A 27,075-nucleotide genomic window follows, 5' to 3' on the forward strand; every position below is an offset into this window, starting at 1 on the left:
ATATTACATTAATAGAGTTTTTCACTACTAGTATGTTTATTTGTCTCTCTCCCTTTTCAGATGCAAGATGTAGCACTCCACCTGCAGTTGCCAAAGCTGATATTATAAATAATGAGGAGAGAAGGTATCTGCCTGGTGCTAGAGTGCAATATAAATGTCAGGAAGGATTTGAAAGTATGGGATTGAATTATGTAACTTGTGAAGGTGGAGAATGGTCACAACCACCAATTTGCAAAGGTAGGAGTTTGTATTTTAATTAAAACAAGTAAGACCAGGTGCACTTTAGTGAGCTGGGAACATACAATCATAGGGCTGGAAGGGAACTTGAAAGATCGACTAGTCCATCCCCCTGCATTGATTTAGGATTAAGTATACCTAGATAATTCCTGAAAGGTAACCTGTTCTTAAAACCTCCAATGATGAGGATTCCACAACCTCGAAAAAAAGTAACCTGATTTGGGACTTAACTTTCTAACTATGTAGACAATAGTTAAGGTGGAACTTTTCCTTTCTTGTTTTACATATGACATTCCTGTTAATACTTCCCAGAATGACATTTGCCGTTTCCACAACAGCATCACACTTTTTACTCATTCAATTTGTGATCCACTATAGTCCCTGTGTCTTGAAGTGCTTGCACCTGTCCATTCCACCTTGGTTGTGTGTGCACTAGTTCATCAAAGCCAGAGAACATATTCCCATAGTGGTACCTGTCAAGGTGTACTTTTGCTGCACACTGATGCTTGTAGCTAAGGGCATAAATGGGCAGAGCTGCCTTCACCTTCTCAGTTTCTCTTGCCACCCCTAGATGAACAGTGTGAGTTTCTCTCACACTTTCCCATTAGAAATCTTTTTAGCATTCTTTCACTGTAAATGGTTTAGTATAGCTGTAGTTTAGATAGTGGCACTAATTTTCAAATATCTTCTTGTTTTTCTTCGAGTTTTATTTTCAGTACCAGGGCATGTCTTAAACCTTGGGATTTAAGTGTTGTTGACTGTAGCAAATCTATGACAGACACTGATTCTCACGCCCACTGCTTGAAGTGGGAAGGATACATTAGGCATAAGTACCCTATTTGTAGGGGATTTAAAACCAGGTCAAAGAAGTTGAGGGCAGTTTTACTTTGAGATGTCCTGGTGGAAGCAGCATTATGTCCCCATTTGGAACTCAGCCACTTGACCATACAGGGATTCAGATTCGACTCTCTAAGCACGCCACCAGAATTGGTGGCCTCCACATGTCAAAAAGAGCCAGGGAGAAGACATCATTCTCTATCGCCAGTACCATGCAAGCAGCAGAAGTCATCCAGCACCTCAGCCTCTTCATCCAGAAAAATTCATCATCGTCTTCATTGTCGTCTTCTTCAAAAGACCACTAGTGAGGTTAGAGCTAAGCCAGCACCTGTGAGGCTCTTCCCAGTATTTCCACATTCGAGCAACGCAAAGTTGTCGACTCCAACACCTCATAGCCAGTCAAGACATTCAACAGCATAGACTTCTTGGCCGAGATGTTCAACAGCATAGACTTCTGCTGCGATGCATGTTACTGTTTTGGTATCTACAACACCTGAGTTGTACGCATCAGCCAGTGATATTTTGTGCCTGTTGCTGCTGGATTACCATTCGTGCAGGACAATGTCCAGGCTCTGCGTATACCTCAAACCATAGTACTGGCATCCTCCTTGGCACTGACAAATTCAGTGCCATTGGGAACTGAGCCTTTGTAAGTAGTGCCAGAGTCTTGAAGTTCTATTGTCCAGCAGGTCCCTTCATCAGGAAAGCCCCAGATGCTTCCTCTGGTACTCTCCATCTTATGTTGGTTAAGGTCTCACAACCCATCTGCTCCACACAATACCTTGCCAGCTTGGCATTCCAATGCTGGATCTTCTTGAAACTAGAAGTGGGATCCTAAATATTGGAATCTCATTACAGAAGATCTTAAGCATCTCCTTATTCCTATTTGTGCAGGTCAAAGCCCTGGCACCATGACTTTTACAGGAGCAGACTGAGGCGTAGCTTCCTTTGGAGTTGGGCGTGGTTCTGCATGAAGTACAGAAGTGGACTTTCTGGAATCTGAGTGGTTTCTCCAGACTCCAGGTCATCTTCTGATAGTCAGCATTCTGCTGGGTCTCAATCAAAGTGCCATTCTCTACCTATTACCATTCTGTGTACCAGCACTGGTACCCAGCAGCTGAAAGAGATTATCCCTCCAGTTTCTGACCCTCCTGATGTTCAGCAGACAGTAGAGCAGATTGACACTAATCCTTTCACTCAGCACTTCCTCATTATTTACAGATGAGGCTCCTGTTTCAGAATCATCTTCCCGGGACCTTGATGATTATAAAATGTACCAAAAATTTATGAAAAGGGTAACCACCTCTCTAGGAATACAAACTGAGTTGGTTCAGGATAATCTATAAGGTGGATAGAAAGTTGGCTAGATTGTCGGGCTCAACGGGTAGTGATCAATGGCTCCAGGTCTAGTTGGCAGCCGGTGACAAGTGGAGTGCCCCAAGGGTCGGTCCTCGGGCCGGTTTTGTTCAATATCTTCATAAATGATCTGGAGGATGGTGTGGATTGCACCCTCAGCAAGTTTGCAGATGACACTAAACTGGGAGGAGAGGTAGATACGCTGGAGGGTAGGGATAGGGTACAGAGGGCCCTAGACATATTAGAGGATGGGCCAAAAGAAATCTGATGAGGTTCAACAAGGACAAGTACAGAGTCCTGCACTTAGGACGGAAGAACCCCATGCACCGCTACAGACTAGGGAGCGAATGGCTCGGCAGCAGTTCTGCAGAAAAGGATCTAGGGGTTACAGTGGACGAGAAGCTGGATATAAGTCAACAGTGTGCCCTTGTTGCCAAGAAGGCCAATGGCATTTTGGGATGTATACGTAGGGGCATTGCCAGCAGATCGAGGGAAGTGATCGTTCCCCTCTATTCAACATTGGTGAGGCCTCATCTGGAGTACTGTGTCCAGTTTTGGGCCCCACACTACAAGGAGGATGTGGAAAAATTGGAAAATGTCCAGCGGAGGGCAACAAAAATTATTAGGGGACTGGAACACATGACTTATGAGGAGAGGCTGAGGGAACTTGGATTGTTTAGTCTGCGGAAGAGAAGAATGAGGGGGGATTTGATAGCTGCTTTCAACTACCTGAAAGGGGGTTCCAAAGAGGATGGATCTAGACTGTTCTCAGTGGTAGCTGATAACAGAACGAGGAGTAATGGTCTCAAGTTGCAGTGGGGGAGGTTTAGGTTGGATATTAGGAAAAACTTTTTCACTAGGAGGGTGGTGAAACACTGGAATGCGTTACCTAGGGAGGTGGTGAAATCTCCTTCCTTAGAGGTTTTTACGGTCAGGCTTGACAAAGCCCTGGCTGGGATGATTTAATTGGGGATCGGTCCTGCTTTTGAGCAGGAGGTTGGACTAGATGACCTCCTGAGGTCCCTTCCAACTCTGATATTCTATGATTCTCTATAATCCACACAAACTGGTGCTGGTTCTTCAAATAGTGTCCCTATAGGTGCTCCACTGTAGGTGTAGCTGTGCCCCTAATAGGAGATTTTTGGTAGCAGTGTCTGTTGAGCCCACACATAGGCTCTTCCTCCCTCATGGTCTGCCTCAAGGCTATCTAGCACTGGAGGAGTGAGGCCCCCTCAGTTCCTTCTCAATTGCCTTTGTCCTCAAATGGAGAAAGCGGTTGTCCCTTCCTTATCTGCATCATAACCATAAATAGTACTGTTTTTGTTTCTTTTCTTCTCCTTAATAGTTAGCATTTCCCTTTTACCCCATTGGGATTAAAAAAGAAAAAGAATTTGTTTACTTCCCTGTCTGGGGTGATTCTCCCCTCCCCCAGAGCATTTAGAAGACATTCTTTTTAAAAAAAATTCACTTAAAGAGAGAGAGAGAGAGAGAGAGAGAGAGAGGAAAAGAAGAAGAGGAAGAAAAGACAATTTCTTCGGCATCCCTCACTGCTAGAGAGCGATAGCCCCCCTGCAGGGGCATGCCTGGCTCTTCCAGCTTCAAGAGATGCCTCTCCTGCAAGGAATTGATTCCTTTAATAGCCAAACAGTCTCACTGTGTCTGGTGCCAGGGAGAGTCCCATATCCCTCGGAAATGATCCCTCTGCCACCAGCTAGAGCTGCGGTATTGCAGGAACTGGAAACTGAAGTTAAAACTCCTCCTTATGGAGAAGACACTTCAGTCTCCAGGGGACTCCGGTGCCAACTCTGGATCATCCCCAGAGCCTTTAACTTCACAGGGGATAGAGTTGTGAAAAAAACCAGCAGACTCCCCCTCTAAAGGCTCATAAAAAGGGCTCCGAGTGGATGGCCAGCCCGAGTTCCCCAGTGCAACCACCTTGATACCCACGGCACCAGCAGCGCTGAAGCACAGTACCCGAAAGGGGGTCTCCACTATGATGCCAGGGGCTAAGGTTCTAAGTCAGCAATACTGCCCCCCCCTCCACGGAGAAAGACAATTACCATACCATCTCTAAAACAGCAGCACTGAGAAAACCTTCGGTACCAGGTGCAACAAAACTCCCATCTAGGGAGTGCTCTGCACCTTCTCAACCATTGGTACTGATAACATACCACTGACAATCCTCTGCAGTGCCAAGCGAGCCCATGATATCGCATGAGCTCCGGTACCCTGACAATTGAGGAAGAACAGCAATCCCCATTACTTGATACTGGGGCTCCGATACCAAGCACATCCCAGTGCCCGGAATCGCTCTCGGCACCAGGCCATGTATCACCAATACCCCAGTCATCGCTCTTATCCAGTGATGAGTCTGACAGTGACAAGGAGGAGGTCATTTCCCTGGCCCCTCATCGTGACCCACGGCCACAATACAAGGGGACTTCTCAACTCCATCGAGCTGACCCACAATTGTGGTATTGGCCCCTGGGGTAACCCCACTGCCCATGCCCTTCCCCCATCTCCATGGCCATATTGGGATCTTTAGGTGACGTAGACATCACAGCTGTCCAGTGTCTCTCGGAGAGAGTCCAGCAGACTGTCTCCTACAGCCCTGCTGTCCAGAGCTCCTGAGCCAGGGGAGGAGGAAGCTTTTTCAGAACAGGAAGAAGGGTTCAAAGGGGAAGCTACTCCTCCAGCAAACTTCTCCTCATCTCCACCAGATGAGGGTGTAATGACCCCTCCATCAATAGGTGATCATTTTAAAAACTGTCAGGGTCATACCAAGAGGGTGGCTTATGAGATGCACATTCCCTTACAGGAGGTGGCAGATACACATCACAAGCTGGTGCATATTCTGTACACCTTCTCTTCATCCAGAATTACCCTCCCAATTAATGAGCCGATTCTAGATCCTGCCAAAGTTGTCTGGCAGACACCAGCCTCCATTGCAACAACCAGCGAGAGAGCTGACAAAAAATACTACATCCCTACCAAAGAGGCATACTCCCTGTTTCAAAATCCACAACCCAACTCTATGTAATGGATGCAGTTAATGCATGAGGCAAGCAACATCATGCCAAGTCAACCCCATCCGATCGGGATTGGAAGGATTGCATATTTGTTGGCAACATTACAGTTTAGAGTCACAAATTACCAAGCTGTCCTGGCCAAACATGATTTTATTAATTATGGGAAACTCAATGTGTTTCTGGAAAGTTTACTGGAGATGCAAAAGGAGCAGTTTCAGGCCATTGTCAGAGAGGGTCAGTTAATGGCCATAATGGTACTACAGATGGCACTGCACGTAACTGATATAGTGGCTCGTTTGGTCTCCATGACAGTGGTAATGAGGCAGGCTTCTTAGCTACAACTTTCTGGGTTGTCCAAAGAAGATCTCCAGTTTGAAGGGTCCAAGCTCTTCGTGGAGAAAACAGATTCTTCTCTCCACACCTTGAAGGATTCTGGGCCATATTTATTACACTCCCCAGGAATCTACATTGCAGAACAGAAGAGAAGATATAGCTCTCAGCCACAGCACATGTCCTCAAAACCTACCATCTCAGCATGTTACGAGCCACAGCATAAGAGGACCAGAGCTCAAAAAGGGAATCAGTCAGCACTCCAATCCGCGACCTCTCAGACCGCCTCTAAGCACTTTTGATGGGTTAGTCAAGGTCCTGAACAATTACACCTTGCAACATCAGCAGCCATATGCACATCTGTTACTCCCCTTCAGAAGTCACCTGGCCCTCTTTCACAGCCGTTGGGAGAATATCACCTCTGACAGATAGGTCCTGAAGATTATTCCGAAGGGTTATGCCATTCAATTCACATCCCTCCCCCAACTTTCCTTCCCCATCCTCCTTCAGGCACCCTTTTCAACAGAACCTACTTCATCAGGAAATAGATCATTTGTTATGCCTAGGGGCCATAGAACCAGTCCTGGCACAACTCAGGAGCAAGCGGTTTTACTCCCATTATTTCCTGATCCCCAAGGCGAAGGGAGTTGGAGGCCCATTCTAGATCTAAGGGCATTAAACAAATATGGGAAGGCACAGAAGTTCAAGATGGTCATGTTAGCAGCCATTATTCCAGCTCTAGAGCAAAGAGATTGATTTCTGGCCCTTGAGCTACACAATGCCTACTTCCATATCTCGATATAACTGTCATACAGGAGATTCCTATGGCTTACCTTTGGGTAGGACCTTTATCAGTATAGGCTGTTCCACTCAGGGTATTCTCCAGCCTTCTCTCCATCATAGCAGCACACTAAACCCAGTACAGCGACTGGAGTTTATCAGTGCCAACCTCAATGCAGTACAAGTGAGAGCATTCCTCCCACTACACAGACTTACCACCCTTACAAGTCTCATAGAGACAGTCCAGACCAGCCCCAAACATCAGCTAGGAACTGCCTGCAGCTGCTAGGTCATATGACAGCACGCACCTTTGTCATTCCAAATGCCCAGATGTTCATGAAGTGTCTTTAGATGCAGCTCACATCTGTCTAGTCCTCTAACAGGGACAGACTAACCAAACTGTTATCACTACCCTTCACAGTAAAGCACTCCCTGGATTGGTGGAAAGACCCATCCAATATCCGAGCAGGCATTCCATTCGTGCAACTGCCACTGATGCTGACTCTAACAATAGATGTCTCCCTAATAGGCTGGGGAGCTCACCTATACAACCACAAGGTTCAGTGCACAAGTGGCCTTTCACAGAAGTGATCCTCCATATCAATGTTTGGAACTAAGAGCTGTCAGAAATGCCTGTGCACACTTTCTGCCTTCCATCAAGAACACCCACACTAAGGTCATGATGGACAATATGGCCTATATGTTTTACATAAATCACCAGGGGAGTGCCAGATGTCCCTCCCTCTGCACTGAAGCACTCAAACTTTGGAATTGATGCATCCATCACAATGTGCTTATCTCAGCTGTCTATGTACCAGGGATACAGAACTTGACAGCTGACAGTCTCAGTTGGAATTTTTCTCACGACCACGAAGGGCAACTGAACTCAGAGGTGCTTCAAAATATATTTGCCCTTTGGGGAACCCCGACTATGGATCTCTTCGCTACTTACCGAAACAAGAAATGTCCTTGTTATTGCTGCAGGGCCAGTCCGGAGAAACATTCACTGGGAGATGCCCTCTTCCTCCCATATGATGGGAACCTCTTGTATGCCTTTCCCTGGTTTCCTCTTCTATCCAAGGTACTGTTGAAAATTCAATGAGACAAAGGGAGAGTTATCCTGATTGCCGCCTCCTGGCCAAGACAAGTCTGGTTCCCTTACCTGACACAGATGGCAATATGTTCTCCAGTTCCTCTTTGACCCATTCCTTACCTGCTCTCTCAAAACAATGGGCTGATCCTTCATCCCAACCTGCAGGTCATCTGTCTCCAGGCTTGGCTCCTTCTTGGATCCAAGGCTTAGAGGCAGAATGCTCTGACAAGGTGAAAGATATGTTTCTACACAGCTGAAAGTTGACCACTCGATGTACGTACCTAAAAAATGGAAATGATTCCAAGTGTGTTGTCATTATAAGCACATAGACCCAACTTCATCTTCCCCTCTCTTATTTTACACGACATTTTAGACCTCAAGAGGTCAAAACTCTCACTCAGCTCCCTTAAGGTACATCTCACATCAAAAATGGTTTCCAACACCAAGTAGATGGATACTCAGTGTTTGATCACCTGCTGATACATAGATTCCTTAAGGGCATTGGGAATCTCTTCCCACATGAGACCACCTACTTCAGCCTGGGATCTTAATCTAGTTCTCAGGGCTTTGATTAGACCTCCCTTTGAGCCCATGGCAACTTGCTCTCTCTTACATCTGTCCATGTAGGGGCGACAGGTTTGTATAATTTTTGATGGTGCCCAGAATGGGTTCAAGTCCCAACCCACCACACCTGCCTAAGGCTCTGGGAGGGAGTTTAGGTGCGGGAGGGAGTTTAGGTGCGGGAGGGAGTTTAGGTGCGGGCTCTGTGAGAAAGTTTGGGTGCGGGAGGGGTGTGAGCTCTGGGATGGAGTTTGGGTGCTGGGTGCAGGCTCTGGGCTGGGACAGGGGGTTTGGGGTGCTGGGTGCGGGAGCAGGTTTGGGTGCTGGGTGCGGGCTCTGGGCTGGGACAGAAGGAGGCAGGTGCAGGGCATGGGGCTGGGGATGAGGAGTTTGTGGTGCAGCAAGCAGGCAGCCTCAGAGCTGGGGACCAGAGAGGACTCCCCCTAGCCCTCTCCCCACTGGCCGGCTGCTGCTTAGGAGGTCCAACCAGGATAAGCCCCCTCCCCCCCCGGAGCCGACTCGGAGTCGCCTGCTGGGGTGTGTGTGGAGGGGGGATGCCATGCACCTCCTCCCCTCCTCTGGCGAAGCAGCTGCCTCAGCCTGCCCCTGGTGCCACTCCCTTGTAGCCGGCAGCAGCCAGTGAGGGAGCGCAGCGCAGAGCTCCAGGGGGCAGCCCCCTGCTCCCCAGGGCAGGCAGGGACACTCAGAGCAGGAGACCTGGCCCCGATCACTGGCGGAGGCAGGCCTCCTGGGCCCTGAATTTGCTGGAGCCCGGGCACCACAGGCCCATACAACTCGCCACCCCTGTATGAAGGCAGCATTTCTAATTGTATCACCTCAGCTAGGCACACAGGAGAAATAGCAGCCCTGATGGCACACTCACCATACATGGTCTTTTTTAAAGTCAAAGTAACTCTGAGGCCACATGCCAAATTTCTCCCTAAAGCTGCCTTTGCTTTCCATATATGAATATGGATCAACAGATCCATTTTCCTGTTTTTTCCCCAAAACTACATTGTGACATCAGGGAGGCGCTTCTGCATATGCTAGATGTTAGAAGAGCACTACCCCTCTACTGGGACAGAGCTAAGGACTTCAGGAAGTCCCCATAACTCTTCCTTTCACTCACGGAAAGATCCAAACACTCAGCAATATCGGTTCAAAGACTATCCAAATGGGTCTCTGGTTTCATTAATCGCTGTTATCAGGGGAGCAACCTGCTGCCTCCATCCGGAGTCCGTATGCACTCCATGAGGTCAATTTCTACCTCGGTCACAAATCTTGGAAATCTGCAGAACAGCAACTTGGGCCTCTGCCAGCACTTTCGCAGAACATTATGTGATCACTGGAAATGCAGTCTCTGATGCCATCTTTGGCTCCGCAGTACTCTTTGTAGTAATAGACTCCACTCCAAAGTCCCAACCTCCAGTCGTGGTGGGTACTGCTTGGGAGTCACCTACAGTGGAGCATCCATAGAGACACTACTCAAAGAAGAAGTTACTCATCTTGTGGAGTAATGATGGTTCTTCGAGATGTGTCCCCCAATGGATGCTCCCTCCCCTCTACTTCAGAGTTCTCCATAAGGGATCTGCAGTAGAGAAGGAACTGAGCGGGGTTCGCCAGCGCAGTGCTAGGTAGCCTCAAGGCAGACCATGAGGGAGGGAGAAAACATGTGCTGGCTCACAGACGCATAGACTCATAGATATTAAGGTCAGAAGGGACCATTATGATCATCTTGGCTGACCTCCTGCACAATGCAGGCCACAGAATCTCACCCACCCACTCCTGCAATAAACCTCTCACCTATGTCTGAGCTATTGAAGTCATCAAATCATGGTTTAAAGACTTCAAGGTGCAGAGAATCATCCAGCAAGAGACCCATGCCCCATGCTGCAGAGGAAGGTGAAAAACCCCCAGGGCCTCTTCCAGTCTGCCCTGGAGGAAAATTCCTTCCCGACCCCAAATATGGCAATCAGCTGAACCCTGAGCATGTGGGCAAGATTCACCAGCCAGATATCCAGGAAAGAATGATCTGTAGTAACTCAGATCCCACCCCATCTGGACACTCAATGTATGCCTAATGGACACTGCTACCAAAAATCTCTGAATAGAGGCGCAAAGGCGCAGATACACCTACAGTGGAGCATCCATAGGGACACACATCTTGAATTACCATTGTTACTGCACAAAGTGAGTAACTTCCTCCTATTTTGCATTCTGCAGGACCTGAGTGAATACTCATGAACTAATGCTACATATACTTAGTGAGGATATGTCTTGCAGTTCCTTATGCTGCACTGCCTGGAATCTTTGGACCGATTAAGTGGTCAGCCATAGTTCTTCATGCTGTCTCTTTCCTTCTGGGAGTGCTGGCCTCTCTGGAACTGAGGAACAGTTAAATACAAACAGTTGTTTGATATTTGGCTACCCAACCAAAGTAGATTTATCACATCCCTACTGTCCAACTTTATCTTACTAAGAAGCATTTGGTTTTGGTCTGCCAACTTGTGGCCAGAACTGAGAGCAAACTTCACCAAATAGTGTAGACCCCATCTGGTGTCTGGACTCCCTGAGTATGCTTCTTGCACATTATCATTGCTGGAACTCATACCATAGTATATTGCTAGTATGTTGGCAGCCATTTTACTAGCTGAACCAAACCATGAGTAGCTGTAGTGACCTGATTCAGATAATATTGCTCTTTGTATTTTACATTTTTATCCCCTTCTGGGAGTTTTATGCAGGAGTCAGTCCCACCCTTTCACTGTGACTCAAGCTGGGGGTTGGGGAGTTGGTGGTACTCTCTTAATCTCTACTTTCTTGGTACACCAAGGCGAGATGTTACTCTCAGGAGATTCTGCAGATGCTCAAAACAGGATTGCCTCACAGTGTGGTTTTCATATACCTTTGGGCAGGGCTGGGTTAAGAACCTACTCTACAGGTTAAGAGCCTACAGGGCTGGGTTAAGGAACCTACTCTCTGGCTCTCAGGGTCCTATGTTGACATCAGAAACTCAACCTTCATTAAAACATATTGGTTCTAGTCTGCATGGTTTTGAAAATATTCAACTGAACATAACTGGTTTTGTGATGTCTGCATGAGTCTGCAGCAAGAGCCATTAGAGTCAGGAAAGAATCCTTCTGACCCCAGAATTAGGGCTTAGAAGTTGAGGGGGGAGAAAGCGGTGGCTATCTCCTAAATGCCATCCATTCTCTGTTGACTGTACAGTTCTGTGATACTCTTTTGGTTATTTTACCTGCTTTGATCACCAGTGAAATAGTTGGACATCTGAGCCAACCCCATTTAGATTCACAAGGTATTCACCCCACTTAGGAATATTGTTCCAAGCTAAGCGCAGAACCAGGCAGGCATCTTGGCATCAGTTACACTCATTCAGTTATTTTTATGGTTTTCCTCACGATCTTTACTTTAGTTTTCCATGTGAAATCTCAGAGTGTGAAGCATATAAAATAACCCTTCCCTCCCCCCCAAAAAAGTGCTGACTGTGACACAACCCAATTTGAGCCCTGCTTCCCATCAATTGTTTTCTGCCAGCTGGCCAGGAGATACAGTGCATTTAGCTAAATGGTAATATTTCCCCCCCATCCAGTTGCTGAAATTGCTGTCTGTACCTCCTTCCCATTATTGCAACCCAGATTGAAATAGGAACTAAACAGCTAAGGGCTGAAGCTCAAAAAGAAAGACTCTTCTCACCTATGCAAATACAGTTGTCCTGTACCCTTAGCTGCTTGTCCTTTCAGGGAAGGTGCAGCATATGCTTATACACCTCTCCACTAAGTCATATTGGCCCTGCTCTGCCCAAGTTGGACTGCCTAGCTTTTGGAGAGCTGCCAATTTTGTGAAGCCCTTGCATTCAGTGCAGCCACAGATCCAGGACCTTCACTGATTCCAGTGCCAATATCTGTTGGGAAAGGAGGTAGTCTGTCAAGCAGGTAGGTCATTTGCTGATCCTGAGGCTGTAAATATATATAAACAGTATCTCATTCTACTAGCCAGCAGTGCTACTGACACAGAACAGTCAAAAGAGGATGATGATTTGATGCTCCAAGGGAGAAACTCAGCTCCGCTCTGCTCTTTTTACAATGATTATTTAATCAGAGCTGACACTGGCAACTAACACTCTGCAAAGTCTCCTCATGGATTTGAGAATCATTAGTCGGGCACATGTTGGAGCTGTGTTGTCAGGGGCCAGAATGAAAACTGGAAAGGCAAGTGGCTCCTGCAAAGACACTCCTTTCCTCTGGCTAGTCACCTGAGAGTCAAGGATTTGGAGTCCTGAAGGCCCTACCATGTTTGATTGGAAGGGGAACAGAAGAAATTATTGAAGAAGCTTACACGGCTTTGCCCTTGTTATTTCTGTGGGAGAACTTGGTAGAGTCTAGTTGGCATAGCCACCTCAGCCATAGAGCATAAAGTCCGAGTGAGTTAGGGAGGAAGAGCACAATATGATATGTAGAGAGCTGGCTGGAAAGTTACAAACAGAATAAAGATTGATTTGTCAAGCATTAAATGTTTTCCAGAAACTTGATAATTTTGTTTGACTTGCATCTTAACCCATCCATGAATCTTAACACAAAACAATTCACTATCGGATAGCCTTTTTGTCACCTCCCTACAATTTAAAGTGTTCTGTTAAACAGGACTGGTTAATCACTAGAGGATTTGAATAGAATTTTCATACAACTAATGGAATACCATAAGTGCTAACCTGATGTCCTTCATGGGAATTTGTCAGTGACTGTGTTTTCATATGTCTTTTCAGATATGAGATGTGCACCTGCACCAGAGATTCTTTATGGTAAGATTCTAGGTGCTAAGCAGCGAAGGTATTTCCCTGGCGAAAGGGTGCGTTATCGATGTACACAAGGTCTGAGCCTTATTGGGTCTCTGACGGTAACATGTAAGCAAGGGAAGTGGTCCCAACCACCAGAATGCAGAGGTATTTTACTTTCCTATTTCTAAAATAGCCCACTAGTGATGATATTGTTAGAATCAAAAACTTCACTCTCATTCAGAAGCGTTTGCTTTCCTGTATCTCTTCTTTTAATGCACAATTTTATGCTCACTCGAAAGCCAGAAAGCAAATCTATTTCTAGTCTGTGATGTTCTTGGCAATGGTCATGTGGAGCGTTAATGATAAAATTCTCACATAGGCTCTGGCCCTCAGCTCCTTATTCAAGCAAATCCTCAGTGGATTTCAACGGGAGTTTGGCCTGAGTAACTTCTGAGTAAAGGCTGAGGGCCAAATTTTGCCACCCCTACTCATGTTGAGTAGTTAACATTGACTTCAGTGTACCTAGTGAAACCCACACACCTCCTGGGTGTGGTGCTCTTTCCCTCTCATGGCACAGGGACCACTTAGAGATTAATGAGTCTGCTACAGCCTTAGCTAAGAGCCATATGGCTTTTACCTCATGCCATAGAGGCTCATGCATTTAGCTCCTGAGGTCCCAGGTTTGATCCTGCCAGCCGATGACCGGGGTCTGTCAGCATTTCACTAGTCTGATGTTAGGCCTTCAGGATTTGACCCACAACATAATGTGAATAAGGTTGCATGATGGTGCTCTTTTTTGTATTTTCTAGGACCACAGTTTCACTACCACTTCCAGATGAGCTAGACAATACACAAGAGACAATTAGTGAAATGCCCACTCCATTGAAGTCAGTGGAAAAAACTTTGTTTGACTTCAGTAGGACCAGGATAACACCACATATCATTAAGCTTCCAGAAAAAAAGTGATGTCACTCTACTGGTTCATTTTTTTTGACATACCAGGATTTCATTGGCTGTCTGGGTGAATATGAATATTAAAAAAAAATCTGCAGAGTAACAGCACCTTTTTCTGAAAGCCAAAACTGTGATTCTAAAAACTAACTAGATACTAATCGGCAACAATTGTTTACATTGATTGGTACTATGACTAAGGCTAAGATTATGACATGGAGATCACAGAAGTCATGGAATCCGTGACTTTCAGAAACTTCTGTCACATTTTCTGCTTCAGCCTCAGGGCAATGTAATGTAGTAATGGCAGAAAAAATTGTGAAATACATATATGTTAACATGCGTTATTTCTAAGGCTGTCAAACAATGAAAAAATTAATCACGATTAATCACAAAACTAAAAACATCACAATTAATCCTAGTTTTAATAGCAGCCCTCTAGAATGGTGGTTGAAGCATGAAGGGGCCTATGAAAGTTTAGCATTTCTGGCATGTAAATAACTTCCAATGCCAGCTACAACAGTGCTATGTGAATGCCTTTTCTCACTTTCAGGTGGCATTGTAAATAAAAAGCAGGCAGCATTATCTCCCGTAAACGTAAACAAACTTGTTTGTCTTAGCGATTGGCTGAATAAGAAGTAGGACTGAGTGGACTTGTAGGCTCTAAAGTTTTACATTATTTTGTTTTTGAGTGCAGTTATGTAACAAAAAAAATCTATATTTGTAAGTTGCACGTTCATGATAGAGATTGCACTACAGTACTTGTATGAGGTGAATTGAAAAATACTATTTCTTTTGTTTATCTTTTTACAGTGCAAATATTTATAATAAAAATATAAAGTGATCACCATACACTTTGTATTCTGTGTTGTAATTGAAATCAATATATTTGAAAATGTAGAAAAAAATCCAAAATATTTATAATACATTTAAATTGGTATTCTATTATTGCTTAATGGGGCAATTGAATCTGCGAATAATCACTATTAATTTTTTTAATTGAGTTAATCTGTTTTGAGTTGTTTGTGTGAGTTAACAGTGATTGACAGCCCTAATTTCATTTTAGCAAAAATATTTTTTATGCAGATAGTACATTTCTAAATAAAGCCTTAAGGTCAGAGGAATAAGGGAGGAATGTTAATATATATAAAATCAGAGTTTTAGCTGAAAATATTCTTATGCATTTACTGTATTTTAAATAGTCATTAAATAATTATACAAAGTCTTAATGATAGAGGCATAAAGGAGAAGTGTTAATACATATATAGAATGCTGTACTTTTAGTAGAATATATTCTTTTTATGCAGTTAGTGCATTTCTAAATAGTCATTACTTAATTTAATCATTCATCAATAATTCTTTGTGGAATTGTATAATCAACTTTATTTAGAATTGTACTAACTGCATACATTTTTTTTGTAAAAATAATTCTCTATATATTCTTCTATAGAAATGTACTATTAAAAATATTTTCCTCTAAGAGTGAGGAATATTCATGTTCACCTGTGTCTTAACACTTCTTTATTTGGCCATTACTAAGATTTCTGTAAAACTCATTTTTCTCTCGAGATGCATGTTAGCCTCTCTATTTTTCTGTTAAAACTTTGCATACTTTTTTACTAGACTTTATTTAGAATTGCACTAAATAGATAAAATGTTTTCTTGCCAAAATGAGGAAAGGGCAAGAAACATATTTCTTTAATTCTAATGCATCTAATAAGAGTAAATTAAATAGAAAGGCAAAACTTTCTTTCAAAATGGCCACCAGTGCCAGAAATGCACAATTCTAAAAATGAGATCTAGGGATGAGACATAAGGCAAAAGAAGCAGGTCATAAAGCAAAAAAGGGCTCAGGGAAACCTGTCAAATTATAAGATCAGTACAAGTAAAGCTTTTTTACTACCCATGTTAATTTGTAGCCTTAGCGTTTTCAAAATTTTACCTTGTTTATCCTAGTCCCTTTCTATGAGAAGAGAAACAGAGAGAGGAAATGGCAGCTGGCATTTGAAAGTACATTTCAGATTATGAGTTTGGCTTCTCTATTAATTACTTTTAAAATCCACCTCACTGAGGGACCTTTCCAAAGGGCAAAGCTTAGCTACATTTATGAGTTCATCAATTATAGGGACATCAAGAGGCTTTCCTGTCCTCAGATTCATTCTTTCCTTTCTCCCCTCATTTTTTGTACTATTCACACCCATTTATCTCTCTAGTGTTATTCTGCGTTTCATATTCCACTCCTTTGGTGTGTATTATCCCAACTTCTATTTAGCGTGCATCCTCTTATCATTATTTTATCCTCAATCTCGCTCTTCTATCAATATTTAGATACTATGGTAATGTCATAATTCACAATAGTCTGAGACAAGTGTTGGGTGCATCCAACACTCTACATGGTAATATGGTCATGGAGAGAGTAGGTACTGTACATGGATGCACTCCTCAGTGATAAAAAGCAGGTTGATTGGTCCACATGAGCCTGAGGAGGAGAGGAGTTGGGCCAAAGCCTCTCACTTTCCATTTCCCTGCTAGTCAGTGTTTAAGGCAGAATGGTGGGATTAGTAGGGCAGAGATGATTGACCCAAAAGATCTCAAACTAACCTACATTCTCTGCTTGAAAAGCAACCTGGAATTGGGTCTTCACAAAGCTGGAGTAGCTAGTTACCTATTTTGTCATCAGTTCCATAGTGTTAGTTGTTAATAAACAAATATCATGCTGCTTCAACTATAAAGCTAAAACTTTCAGTCTTTTGTGTTCAGTTCCAATATCAGGCTCATTCTTTTTTCACATTTCCCTTGGGATTTTTCCAGTTCTGCCAGAGTATATTGATAGCGGTGTTGTGTAATGTTTGTGATCTTACAGCATTTACTGTAAATAATTGCTGATGCAAATATTCTCTATTTCTATACTTACTTTTAGAGGCTGCTGGAAAGTGTGGGCCCCCACCTGTTATTGATAATGGAGACACCATTGCCTTTGCACAGCCAGTGTATGAATCAGGTTCAACCGTGGATTATAGATGCAAAAGTTTACACAGAATGAGGGGACTTCAATTTGTTCGCTGTGAGTTTGGCCAATGGACAGATCCACCAGTTTGCTTAGGTAGGTACAGAAATCTAATATATGAAAAAGAACTGTGATGAGTATATATTTTTCATATTATGAGCCCAATTCTGATGTCACATGTACTGGCGTAACACCACATTAATTCCATCAGTCTGAATGGAGTTACTCCTGGTTTAGACAGGAATATGTTAGGGGAAGACTCTCCTTCTTTTTAGGGATATCACTGCAGATTTTTTTTTAAAAGATCTGGAAATGGTGAACAGCCATGCCATTATAAGTATTTAGAATGTACCCCCAAAATAATATCTCAGTTAAAAGCTGTAAAAACCCACTACAATAAACCAATGTTTACTGTAAATGAAAAGATGTAGTCAAATATATTTTTAGTTGAAAAGCTTTCAATTAGAGTAGATGCTATGAACTGCAATTCAGTAATTTACGGAATGGCATGAGGAATATTGGTCATTGCTCTTTAGTGCCAGGAGTAGACATGATGATGGCATGAGCAGCAGCGGATTCCGCTTTTGCCTAGAGGGTGCTCTAAGAGCATAAAACTAATGTAGTCTGCTCTACACCTGTGTCTTTCTAACCTCCATATGCTCAGAGTGAGCCTGGTCTACACTATCACGGTAAATCGATCTAACTTACACAACTTCAGTAACTAAAATTGATGTAGTTAGATCCACTTACAGTGGTGGCTACACTGTGTTGTGTTGACGGGAGAGCATCTCCCGTCGACTTCCCTTATGCTTCTCAGGGAGGTGGAGTACACAAAATGATGGGAGTGCACTCTCCCATCAATTTAGCGTGTCTTCATCAGACCCCCTAAATCTACACTCGTTGCATTGATTGCAGCAGTGTCGATCTACTGGTAAGTGTAGACATGCCCTCATGAGAGAATGGCTGGAGTATATTGTGGTGCAGTATTCCAAAGCTGTGCAACTGCTTCTGTGTAGTTCCTAAATTATGGTGAACTTATCTTGTTGGCTGGTTTGTCCTGGACCTGACTTCACACATCGGGAATCACTTGACATGTCCCCTTTCTCTCCTGCCATGTCACCTATACAAAAGGGATGGGGGATGACAATGGGGAGCCTGATTTGCTAGCTTTATGCCAGCAAAGAGCATCCTTCCACGTGAAGAGTATTCTGTTGGCCAGGTATGGTTAGGTTGTGGCCCATTTGAATTAGCTGAGTGGCACAAAGGGGCCACATTGTAAAAAGGAATCAAATCTTCTCTCTCTCTGTTCATCTAGCCCCTGTCTCCTCTCTGTCCCTTCCCACAATATCACACTGTTTGGTGTGAAAGCCTCCTTCTCTAGAGTTCCTTTGTGTTCTCTCAGCCATACCATCTCTCCTTTACTTTTCAAATCTTGTCTGAAAATATTTCCCTGTTTTATTTAACTATGTAAAGCTTTTGGGGACAGGGTCAGTGTCAATACAGTTAGTGAATCAAATTTCCAATAATAGACCCACATGTACGTAATGACATTACATTTTTATTTTTCCAGAGCCATGTACAGCATCCCCAGAAGAGATGGAAAAAAACAATCTTGAGCTGAAATGGAGGGAGACCACTAAATTGTATTCAGAAAGTGGAGATTTTATTGAATTTGTCTGTAAAAGGGAATATATGAGGGATCCAACATCTTCTGCATTTAGAGTAGAGTGTATGGAGGGGAAATTAGCATATCCTAAATGTAAGAAAAGAGGTAAGTAATCTCCAATTAAACTACAGTACTGGTGAATCATCTGACTAAAAGATGGCTTAATTTTTACTGAGGAATTCTAGGGTTTAAAAATACAAAAATGTATGGCAGAGTGGCACTATTGTGATGATACCATATAAACTCATGGGAAAGCATGGATCCTGACCCAGACCTCTTGCAATCTAAATAGACATGACAAATGGAGGTAAAGAGATGCAGCTTGCAAGCAAAGTGACCACACTACTACTTGACTTGGGACAATCACCCTCTGCCATCTGGGCTTCTGTGGGTTACAGACAAGACAGAAAAACTTTGCAAATGTCGAGGCTTACCCAACTTCTCTGGCTGACCCAGTTCCTCACTTCCATTGTGGTCTGCACTCCTTTGATATCCCTCTGAAGCTGATTTTTAGCTCCTAAATCCTTGCTTCAGCAAGCACTGTGAACAGGTTACATGTTAGGCAAAGCTCCCCTAATCTCCTCTAGTTCCTAGGAAACTTTCTGATCCATGGGAGTCAGTTTGCTTGTCACCTCATTTATCTGCCTTGCCGGTCCAGAGTGGGAGTGTTGCAGCTGGCCTTCTCAGTCTGCCCAGATACTTTGTAGCTGCTGCCTGAAGAAAGATTTAGGCCATGTCTATACTTACAAGCTGACAGCGGCACAGTTGTACCAACACAGCTGTGCCGGTGTCAGAGGGCTTGTGTAGCCTTGTTATGCAGGTGGAAGAGAGCTCTCCTGTCCACATAAAACTAGCTCAATGAGATCTCTCATTGGCATTGCGCTGTGCATGTGTGCGCTTATAACAGCAAAAGTTATGTTGCTCAGCGGGTATTTTTTCACACCCCTGAGTGACAAAATTTTACCAACATAACTACTAGTGTAGGCCTGGCCTTAGACTGCATGTCATCTCTCAGTCCTTTCTGGTAAGCCTCCCACTGTTGATTCAATACCTTTTGCAAAGTCTCTCGCTCCTGTTTGTGCGCTATTTTAATTCCTTTTGGCCATCTTTGACTTTTCGCTTTTTAGCCTAAGCCTTTCGCCAATATTCAGGGTCTTCCACTTTTTTTATGTTTGGAGGAAGAAATCGGTGTAGTGTCAAGTAGTTCCATGACACAGCCCTTGTTATTTACAAAGAATGGACACAAAGTCCTGTTTCTCTGAACTGTTGGCTCAGACAACAGGAGGTAGTTTCCTTGCTCACAATTCCAAGCCTACCTGTACATTCACCAATCTGACCAAAAAGATCTTTTCTGTCAGGGCCATGCTACCAGAACTTGTATTGCTGTCTCTCCATAGCTTTCTGGCACACTCACACATACACACGTGCGAGCGCACACTCCCTTTCTTCATCCCTCATTTAATCCCCAGCCCTCCTATTGTCAATCCCTAGAGAAACTACTCAACCAGAATTGCTCTAGCTTTTTCCCAGACCTTGCGTATGGTCTAGTCCATGGGCAGTGGTTTCCATTGTGTCAGCTATCACTAGACAAAGGGGTATGTAACTGCTTCCTCATTTAGCCTGAATGAAAGATGAGTTTCATTCCCATCAGATTCACTGAGGTCTGTGACTGGTCATAGATCAGGCCTGCTTACTGCAAGCTACTCTATCTCCACTACAACAATACTATCAGTACTATTGATGGAAAAATCTATTTTGTCTTACATCATTCTAGTTCTCCTGTCTTCTGATAAAGAAGAATCATAATTGCTGATCTTCTTCCCATATTAGGATAACTATATCATTGTGGCAATTCCCACATCACCTTTTGTAAACTGGTGTGAGAAATGACACCTCCTTTATAGAATTATGGGAACAGAAGCAAATAATTCATGCATACATATGAAGAAGGCTGGCTGGAAGCAGCTGATAAGTAGTCATGGAACTAAACAGGTTCAAGATCCCTGTTCCAAAAATTCCATCATTTGCTAATAACTACACCATGGATACTGATAAACTACAAAAAGAAAAGGAGTACTTGTGGCACCTTAGAGACTAACCAATTTATTTGAGCATGAGCTTTCGTGAGCTACAGCTGTAGCTCACAAAAGCTCATGCTCAAATAAATTGGTTAGTCTCTAAGGTGCCACAAGTACTCCTTTTCTTTTTGCGAATACAGACTAACACGGCTGTTACTCTGAAACCTGATAAACTACAGTAATATGTATTAAATCAATGTATGGTTTTCTGTGCTACTTTTAAGTTTCAATTCAAAGAAAGTAATTGTTTTTAATATGAAAAGTAGTTGAACCACTGCTGTTCAGGAATAACTGCAATAATATTTGATGGAGTTTGTTCCCATTTACTTTCCAAAAAAGGTTAAAGCCATCCAGTATGAGTTTTATGCCATTCTGTTGAAATAAATATTCTGTTCCTGTGCAATCCATAGGGGATTTGCATGTAATATTTGTTTAAAAAAATTGATGTGTACTACACTGATTTTCTAGTGTTTGTTCTTTCTTTGACAGGTACTTCAGGATAAATAAAAAGAAGCATCAAGCAGATAATTTTAACTCAGATCTGAGGATCAAAATCCATTGACCAGTTATTTGTAATGTTCAGACATTATGTCCTTTGTCAGTATTTTAGCTTAAATTGATTGACTGAATGGATACACGTACTCTTTTTTATGGTTGGTCACAATGGTTTAAAATTAAACCATTAAAATTAAACCATTGTTAGCTGTTGGTGGTCATTCTTCCAGATGTTTTAGTCCATGCGACCAAAAAATGATCCTCTCATCTAGCACAGTTGTACAGAAAACATTGACTTGTCTGGTTAAAGTTTAAACTCATAGTCTTAATTATTTTTCCTTTTTAAAATTAAAGATTTGTATGTTTCATTTACCACTCTTCTTAAAAAGTCTGTTATTTGGACTTGTTTGGGTTTTTTATTAACATCATCATCTGAAGTAAAGCAGGAAGGAATCTTAGGATTTGTAGAAAAATGGAGAAAAAGATGAAAGCCTGCAGCTAATTTGAAAAGCAACATGATACATACATTTGGCAGTGTGTGAATAAATTCTCTATTCCTATTTTCCACTGTATGCAATAAACTGGAAATTAGACTAGTGCTGTGACAGAGATGAATCATTATCAGAATCCACACAGACAAATAAATGAAGATAAAGTGAATATTGAGGGGATGCTATATGTAGGGAATGGATCAAATTCTGGACCTGTGGCATACACAAATAAGCACACGTACACTATAAAAGCTGAAAAAACTGTGCATGTATTTTCCCCAAAATTATGTGAACATTTTTCACATTATTGCAAGACTGCCTGTAGCACTTATGTTACTGATTCTCCTAGTGGAATCCACAATCCAAATTTAGTCACTCAGGCTCCCTATTCAATGCACGGGAAGAGTCAGTCACCCTAGGGTACATCTATGTTTGAGCTCAGATGTGCGATTCCCCGTTTGCATAGAAATACCTGCCCTAGCTGTGCTCAAGATAGCACCGCACAGGCACCAGCTTGGCCTAGCTTCTGTGAGTACAACCCCACCAGATCCTCAGGTACCTACCTGGGTGGCGAGCCCAAGCTATTGCTGGTGCTGCAGCACCATTGGCTACCCTAGGTGCTAGATTGGGTTGAGTTAGTGTGGGTACATACATGGGATCTGGGCACCACACCTCACAGCTCAAATGTATATGTACCCTTAGACTGGGATTCACAAAAGTCAGTAGGTTGAGCAAGAAGGCACCTAAATCAGATAGTAGGGAATGCCAAGGACAAGGCTGTCATCTAAGCCTCAGTGGTAGCTGAGCACTTTTCTCCACTCAGGATACACAATTGTGAACTATTTCCTGGAGTTAAGCACCTAAGTCAGGTTAGCTCTTTCTCATAAAATACACACCACTAGGTGATGGTGCCATTATACCCTACAGCACGCCCACACACACGTAGGTAAAGACCTAAGCGAATAGCCTGATGCTGAGCAGGGACTTGAATTCAGATCATGCAGGTTATTCACTAACTACTAGGCAATCGGTTATTCAAGCATATGTCTTTCTCAAGTCTCCAATTGTAGCTGTTCCACTTTGTCTGCATAACTAATTTAAAAATTCATTAGAACAGGGACTTGAACTTGGGACTCCTACATATGAAAGAGTCTCCGAAAACTGGGTGATTGGGCAACAAGATGGCAGATGGAATTGAATATTGATAAATGCAAAGTAATGCACATTGGAAAACATAATCCCACTTACACATAAAATGATGGGGTCTAAATTAGCTGTTACCACTCAAGAAAGATCTTGGAGTCATTGTGGATAGTTTTCAACATCCACTCAATGTGCAGCGGCAGTCAATAAAGCTAATGGAGTGTGGGGAATCATTAGGAAAGAGGTAGATAAAATAGAAAATATCATATTGGTTCTATATAAATCTATGGTATACCCACATCTTGAATACGGATGAAGATCTGGTCATCCCATCTCAAAAAAAAAATTGGAATTGGAAGAGGTACAGAAAGGGGCAATAAAAAAGATTAGGGAAATGGAATAGATTCCATATGAGGAGAGATTAGTAAAACTGGGACTTTTCAGCTTGGAAAAGAAATAACTAAGGGGGGATATGATAGAGGTCTACACAATCATGACTGGTGTGGAGTAAGTAAATAATGAAGTGTTCTTTACTCCTCCTCATAACACAAGAACTAGGGATCATCAAATGAAATTAATAGGCAGCAGGTTTAAAAACAAACAAACAGGAAGTATTTCTTCACACAATGCACAGTCAGCCTGTGGAACTCTTTGCCAGAAGATGTTGTGAAGAATAAGGTTATAACAGGGTTCAAAGAGGAACTAGATAAACTCATGGAGGATAGGGCCATCAATGGCTATTAGCCAGGATGGGCACAGATGCAAAACCGTGCTCTGAAGTGTCCCTACTCTCGGTTTGCCAGAAGCTGGGAATAGGCTACAAGGGATGGGTTACTAGATGATTACCTGTTCTGTTCATTCCCTCTGCAGAACCTGGTCTTGGCCAGTGTTGGAAGACAAGATCCTGGACTAGATGGACCATTGGTCTGACCCAGTATGGCTGTTCTTATGTTCCCCTAACCACTGGACCACAGAGTCATTTTCAATGTCTCAGTGCAATGACTGTTTAATTATTTAATATAAAAGTGGAATGGGATCAACAGGCAAGGTTGAGAGAGAGAAAAAAAAAACTATCTTAGGGGTTAGGGGCATGCTTATGAAAGGTAAAAGATTTGGGTTCAACTCCCTGTGCCATATCAGATGGGGATATATGTGAAAACTGAACCCAAGTCTTCTACATCAGGGGTGAGTACTTGGCCAACAGGGCAAAAAGTTACAAGGTAGGGCAGCAGCATCTTCTCCTCAGTTTTGTGTGAGAAACAGTTTTAGCACCTAATTCCAGGAAAAGATTCACAGCTGTGAATTCACAAGTGGTGAGAGATGCCTAATTGCCTTTGAGGGGTGGGCTTAGGCCACTCCCCACTCCTTGGCATTTCCTATTGGTTAGCATCAGTGGCTCCTTGTTCATCATGCTGCTTTTGCAAAGCCTATTCTTAGCACCTGATTCTTCCCATGCATTGTATAGGAAGCCTGGATGCCAAGTGCAGGCCTGTGGATTATGCTTGGTGTTGAAATGCTAAATCACAATTATGGCTCTACGTCTGTAGTGCTGCAGTCAGACTGGAGTCCTCAGGCAGCCAAAATAACAAGGTCATCCTGTGCCCAACAGTAGACCAAAGGGATCTAGTTTCAGCACACACCTTGTCAGGTGTGGGGTTTGCTTTTATTACAATGTTTTGTGCTTTGAGGAAATACATAAGCCCATATTTCCAGGGAAAGCAGAGAGACACTATCACAATAAGAAAAGGAGCACTTGTGGCACCTTAGAGACTAACCAATTTATTTGAGCATGAGCTTTCGTGAGCTAGCTGTAGCTCACGAAAGCTCATGCTCAAATAAATTGGTTAGTCTCTAAGGTGCCACAAGTACTCCTTTTCTTCTTGCGAATACAGACTAACACGGCTGTTACTCTGAAAACTACCACAATAGGCGATGTTTATGTGAAAGCAGATATACCCACAATACAAGGGAAATAAAAGAGCTAGGAGAGCATATTCAAAGACAACCACAACAAAGGTTGAAGACATCAGTTTATATATCTCTGCAATGTTTTTATTCTAAAACTGTATAGATAGCAACTAAAGTACATATTTGGCTTTAGAACCACAGCTTTAGTAACTATCATTTAGTTGTTTGATAAAAGTCCTATCCTCAGGGAAACCCTCTTTTTTACATCTCAGGATATTTTCAGCATTCAGCTGGGCCAGAACTAATAGGAAGAGTTTCAGCCTGGGACAGTGTCACCAATATTGCTGCTACTACTGAATGGCTCACATCCAGAAATATTATTATTACTTGAAATCTATGTGGCTTGTTTGATGTCAGTGGCACTACTCATGCTTAAAATTAAGCACATGCTTAAATGCTTTAGTGGACCGGGGCCTCATATACTAGTATTTTCTGGGAAGTTTGGCACTTGTATTCCATTTGCCAAAGTAAGCTTTAGTTTTTATCAGAGAAATGGAGGGCTATCTCCATTCCATGGAGAAGAGGGGACCCTTATTTTCCTAAAAGGAAATGACTAAAATTGGATATTAAATATAGTACGTGACAAAGCTCCGACCTTGTCTCAGTGGGTCCTGTGCTTCCAGGCGGATTATGCTAGCCTCAGAGGCTCAGTCTGACCCCTGCCCCACCACGTAGCCCTTCTCTCTCTAGAGGCAAGGGTCACATCCTTCTGAGCCCTTTTCATCATAAGCCAGCAAGGGCGGTGGGAAGAAGCAACCCTCCCTTACACAGTCTCTGTTGTCTCACAGTCTCTATGATTAATCAGGGAGAGTGGGGGAGGGGAGGGGGAGCCTAGGCCCTCCCTCTACTCCGGGCTTTAGCCCAGGGACCCTAATAGTAGCAGGTATTGGTAGCTGATTTTTGAAACAGGAACAGTACAATTCCCTGGGCCACTTCCCCACAGCAGCCCCCATTTTCCCAACATCTACTTCACCCTTACCTCAGGGCCTCCTTCCTTGTGTCTGATAGGGAGTTGTACTCCCCAGTTTCTCCAGCAGTGCAGCTTCCCCCTTCAGCTCCTGACACACACACCCCTAACTGACTAACTGGGAGGCTTTTAACTAGTTCCAGCCAACCCTTGATTGGCTTCAGGTGTCCCAATGAACCTAGCTGTCTCCACTGCTTTCTAGGAGGCTCTTAATTGGCCCCAGGTGTCTTAATTGACCTGGACCAACTGTCATTTGGTTACCATGGTAACAGGGATTTGTTTAGCCTGGGGCTAATATACCTGTTTCTCACTACTTTCCTATAAGCATGTGGCCTTGCCCCATCACATATCTCCCAACCTCTGCTCAACACCATGGAGTTGGGCAATTTGGGATGCCAGGCAGTATGCTCATGACAGACCATCAGCATTGCTTGTTGGCATCCAACCCATGCCTTATCTGGAACTGGAATGGTTTGAGGGATAAGAACCACCTGGTGACCCTTTTGTTCTTTTCCTTATTTTGCTGCATCCACTGGGGGGTGGGGGGTGCATGGTCCATCACAGGAGTAAATCGCCAGCCTAAGAGGTAATATTGCAGTGTCTCCATGACCCATTTGACAGCAAGGCATTCTCTCTTGACTACTGCGTATTTCTGTTCTTTTGGGAGAAGCTTTCTGCTTAGGTAGAGGATCGGGTGTTCCCCTTCTCCCGCCATTTGTGACAGAACAGTCCCCAACCCCATCTTGGACATGTCTGTTTGTAAAATAAATTCCTTGTTAAAGTCTGGAGCTACGAGTACGGGCTCATTACGGAGGGTTGTCTGAAAGTCTGTGAACGCCTTCTCTGCTGCGTCAGTCCACTTCACTGTCTGGACCTCGGGCCTTTACCAGGTCCATTAGGGGACTTGCCCTAGTGGCAAAATGGGGAATAAAACATCGGTAATACCCTACTATGCCTAGGAACGTGCAGACCTACTTCTTCCGGGTTGGCCGCGGCCAGTTTTGAATCACCACTAGCTTATTCATTTGGGATTTCACTATGCCCCTTCCTACAATATACCCCAGTTACTTAGGCTCTACTAGCCCTATGGCACATTTAGCGGGATTAGCGGTGAGGCCAGCCTGCTTTAAGGTGCGCAGTACTGCCTCAACTTTCTCCAAGTGGGTTCCCCAGTCTTGTGTGTAGATGATTACATCATCTAGGTAGGTAGCTGCATAACTAATATGGGGGCACAGCAGTTTATCCATGAGGTGCTGGAAGGTGGCCGGGGCCCCATGTAACCCGAAAGGGA

At 43.5% G+C, this 27,075-nt stretch overlaps 1 protein-coding gene across 2 annotated transcripts in view; it reads left to right on the top strand.

Moving 5' to 3' along the window:
* The window catches only part of CFH (complement factor H), an 86,229-nt gene extending 64,714 nt beyond the window's left edge, over positions 1-21,515 (top strand). For both annotated transcript variants that reach the window (XM_073356728.1, XM_073356729.1), the window contains exons 19-23: positions 61-237; positions 13,007-13,183; positions 16,890-17,072; positions 18,547-18,747; positions 21,210-21,515. In XM_073356728.1, the coding sequence (XP_073212829.1) occupies positions 61-237; positions 13,007-13,183; positions 16,890-17,072; positions 18,547-18,747; positions 21,210-21,223 (752 nt within the window). In that variant the 3' untranslated portion in view covers positions 21,224-21,515. The remainder of the gene's footprint in view (positions 1-60; positions 238-13,006; positions 13,184-16,889; positions 17,073-18,546; positions 18,748-21,209) is intronic.
* Positions 21,516-27,075: the final 5,560 nt, after the last annotated feature.

Source organism: Lepidochelys kempii, chromosome 8, assembly GCF_965140285.1.
Source record: "Lepidochelys kempii isolate rLepKem1 chromosome 8, rLepKem1.hap1, whole genome shotgun sequence".
In the NCBI taxonomy this organism is placed as follows: Eukaryota; Metazoa; Chordata; order Testudines; family Cheloniidae; genus Lepidochelys; species Lepidochelys kempii.